This window comes from Thamnophis sirtalis, unplaced genomic scaffold, assembly GCF_051295495.1.
Source record: "Thamnophis sirtalis isolate CommonGarterSnake01/CBP01778 unplaced genomic scaffold, rThaSir2_p1.2 scaffold_7, whole genome shotgun sequence".
Taxonomy (NCBI): Eukaryota; Metazoa; Chordata; class Lepidosauria; order Squamata; family Natricidae; genus Thamnophis; species Thamnophis sirtalis.
The window spans coordinates 95,005,519-95,009,272 of NW_028261387.1; the positions used below are offsets into that span (position 1 = coordinate 95,005,519).

At 56.5% G+C, this 3,754-nt stretch overlaps 1 protein-coding gene across 1 annotated transcript; it reads right to left on the bottom strand.

Moving 5' to 3' along the window:
• Positions 1-320: 320 nt before the first annotated feature.
• LOC106552069 (SRY-box transcription factor 12) lies at positions 321-1,292 on the bottom strand. Its single transcript, XM_014070260.2, has one exon. It carries the CDS (start codon positions 1,290-1,292, stop codon positions 321-323), a length of 972 nt encoding a protein of 323 aa, XP_013925735.2.
• Positions 1,293-3,754: the final 2,462 nt, after the last annotated feature.

The following is a 3,754-nucleotide window of genomic DNA, read 5'->3' on the forward strand; positions in this document are numbered from 1 at the left end:
AGGAGAAGAGGAAGGGGGGAGGTTGAGAGGTTGACGGGCAGCCTCCCAGAGCCAGGCAGGAGAGGCTGCCCAAGTGGGTGTGTGCTGACGGGCGGCGGGGGGGGGGGGGGGAGGCAGAGGGGGATGGGCTGATGAAGGACTTGCCTTTGAATGAAGCCAAGGCAAGCTGTGGAGATACCTGATTCTGCTTGTAAACAGCTGGGTTTCGTCTTCTCTTTTCTTTCTCTCTCTCTTTCTCTCTCTTTCTGTTTGTTTGTTTGTTTCTAAAATCTTTTCCGGAACCACCTGATTGTTGAGAAGCGAGAGTTCCCTGGGAGAATTCAGTACGTAAAGACCAAGTCCGAAATGCTGGACATCAGCCAGTCCCCTGCGATCATCTCAGTCACTTCCGGGGTGCAGTAATCGGGGAACTCAAAATGAGACGAGGCGCCCAAAGGGAAAAGATCCAGGTCTTTATCGAAGACCGACCAATCCGGGCTCCGGCAAGGGGGCGTGTTTGGCTGGATTCGGCTGGGCACAACGTTCCAAAGATCTTCCTCCGGCTCGTCGTCCGAGGAGGCGAAGGAAGAAGGAGGAGAAGAAGAAGTCGAAGACCTCGTCGAAGCGGGAGAAGACACGTCGGAGGACCAGGGCTTGGCGAGCTCGCCGCCGTCGGCATCTTTGGCCTGGCCAGAGTTGGCCTCCCACTCTCCTTTCTCGCCACCTGCGGGAAGCACGTGCCAGAATTCCTTGCTGGAGGTTTTGGGAGCCTCGTCAAACGATACCTCCAGGATGCGGGCTTCCAACGGGTCGTCGTCCGGCTTTGGAGAGGCGCATCCCCCCTGTCCTTCAGGGTCCGGCTTCGGCGTCTGCCTCCGGGGCGAAGCTGCCCGTCCAAGGACCGAGGGCTTAATCTTGACGGGCACCCTGGGCCGGGCTTTGGCGCTGCCCAACTTGCCTTTCTTCCTGGGACGGTACTTGTAGTCGGGATAGTCGGCCATATGTTTGAGACGTAGCCGTTCGGCCTCTTTGACGAAAGGGATTTTCTCCGAATCCTGTAGCAACTGCCAGCGCCGTCCCAGCCGCTTGGAGATCTCGGCGTTGTGCATGTCGGGCCACTGGTCCATGATCTTCCGCCGTTCGTTCTGGGACCACACCATGAAGGCGTTCATGGGGCGCTTGATGTGCCCGCTGGGGGTCTTGCACCAGTCCGGTTCGCCCGTGCCATCTTTCAACAGCAAGCTGTCTTTGGAACACGCCTCCTGCTTCGCTTCCACGCCTCGGCTCCGCGTGGAGCTGCGTTGCTGGACCATGCTGTTGCCCTGATGAGCTGCCGACTCTCCGAACACTCCTCCTTCGGATGCTCAGTCCAAGCCGGGGTTATTTTCTCATCCTCCGGTGGGTGGAAACACCGTGGCGGCGGGTCTCGGCACGGCTGGCGGGTGGGCGGGGGAGCCTCAGTGGTTGCCAGCAAGCGCGATCGCCCCTCTTTCTCTCTCTCTCTGATCCACGCCCCCCTTTTAACTCCGTCTCCGAAGCAGCCGGCTGGCAAACTGACAGCAGGAGGTCCTGGCGGCACCTGCTTTGGGCCTGGGGGAGATGCCCAGCGGCGGGGGGGTGCAGAGAGCCGGGAAGCGGTCGGAAATCTTTGGCAAAAACAGCTGGAGAGCAGGGAGGGTCGGCGGAGGAGGCCGTCCGTAACTCCGTGCGGCGGGATTCCGAGGGCCAGGAGCATCCCCCAGGAACAACGGATGGGCAGATGGAGCAGTCACGCCTTCTCCTTCTCCTCGGGGTGGTGGAGACCTGAGTGGGGAGAGAAGAGGGGGAGAGACCCCCACCGCTCACAGCAGCAGCCCCTCGGTGTCCTCCCCCCGCCACTGCTCCGGGCCGCCCTAGATCGGCTCCGGCTGGCTTTACAAACAGAGCCTGCTCACGCCCACTCTTGCTTGCTCTCCTCCTCGCTGCCTTCTCTTATAGCCCATCCTCGCTGACAGCCCCCTCCTCCTCCTCCTCCCCGTCCCCCCTCCCCGACAGGCTCGGCCCCTCCCCTCCAGCACAGTCTAGGGCTGCACACATTTCTACCGAGAGTAAACACCAAGGTGCTGCTCCTTCTGTCAATGGGGCGCCCCTCCTCCGACGGCACGTCATTGGTTGCGAGGCAGGAATGGGGCATTTGCATCCCCCCAATCGGCTGGCACCGCCCCCCCCCTCCCAGGAAGGGAGGGAGGGAAGGTCCAAAACTTTCTCCCCAGCCAACACACCCACCTGCCCCCCCTCTCCACCACCTCCCCCCTCCCTACCCACAGCAATCCTCTAAATGGAGCAGGGAGAGAGGGAGGGAGGGAGACAGTGCAACCCCCCCCCCACAAGAATTCCAGATTGGTACCCACTGCAGAGGAATTATGCCAGGGTAGGAGAAGGAAAGAGCCCTCGGGGGTCTCAGGAGCCGGGGGGAAAAACAGGGGTGGGGGCACCAGGAAAGGAGGGGGGGAAACGCTCCCCATTTCTCAGGGAAAGGTGGATTTTTCACAGCAAGCTGGGATGAGCAAAACTTCCAAGTTTAGAGCCCATTTTTTTGCACACACCCGTGTTTACTTTCCTGCTGTCTTAATTAGTGTTTGCATTTGTGTTTGTGTGTGAAAGTATGTTTGTTTGTGTTCATGGATATGTATTTGTGTGTCTGTGTTTGTGTGTGTGTGTGTGTGTGTGCGCGTGTGTGTGTATGCATATGTGTGGGTGTTCATGGATATATATTTATACGTGTGTGTGTGTGTGTATGTACAGCGGTATGTATGAGTTTTTGTGTGTGTGTGTGTATAAAAACCCAACACAAACACAAATATAAATAAGAGAGTTAAGAGTTTTCTGCTCATATTTATATAGTTTTCACATTTACGTGATGCTGTTTATTTGTATCATTTGCCTTTCTTATTTTTTACTTAACAACTCAAGGTGACGAAGAAACCTACCTTCCTCTTCCTATTTTCCCCACAACAACCCTGCGAGGTCTGGCCCAGATTCAGCCAGCTGGCTTTTCTGCCTAAGGGGGAACTAGAATTCACCATCTCCTGGCGATCGGCCCAAAGTCGCCCAATCAGGTTTCGTGCCTAAGGCGGGGACTAGAACTCCCCGTCTCCTGGCGATTGGCCCAAAGTCACCCAGCCAGTTTTCATGACTGTAGCAGGACTGGAACTCACTACCACCTGGTGATTGGCCCAAAGTCACCCAATCGGGTTTTGTGCCTAAGGCAGGACTGGAACTCACTATCACCTGGCGATTGGCCCAAAATCACCCAGCCAGTTTTCATGACTGTAGCAGGATTAGAACTCACTATCACCTGGCGATTGGCCGAACGTCAGCCAATCAGGTTTCGTGCCTAAGGCAGGACTAGAATTCACTATCACCTGGTGATTGGCCCAAAGTCACCCAATCGGGTTTTGTGGCCTAAGGCAAGACTAGAACTCACTATCACCTGGTGATTGGCCGAACATCACCCAATCAGGTTTCGTGCCTAAGGCAGGACTAGAACTCACTACCACCTGGTGATTGGCCCAAAGTCGCCCAATCAGGTTTCGTGCCTAAGGCAGGACTAGAACTCCCTGTCTCCTGGGGATTGGCCCAAAGTCACCCAGCCAGTTTTAATGACTGTAGCAGGACTGGAACTCACTATCACCTGGTGATTGGCCGAACGTCACCCAATCGGGTTTCGTGCCTAAGGCAGGACTAGAATTCACTGTCTCCGTGTTTCTAGCCTGGTGCCTTAACCATTAGACTA

Coding starts and splice junctions, on each gene's coding strand:
- LOC106552069 (XM_014070260.2), bottom strand. CDS start 1,292: ATGGTCCAGCAACGCAGCTCCACGCGGAGCCGAGGCGTGGAAGCGAAG.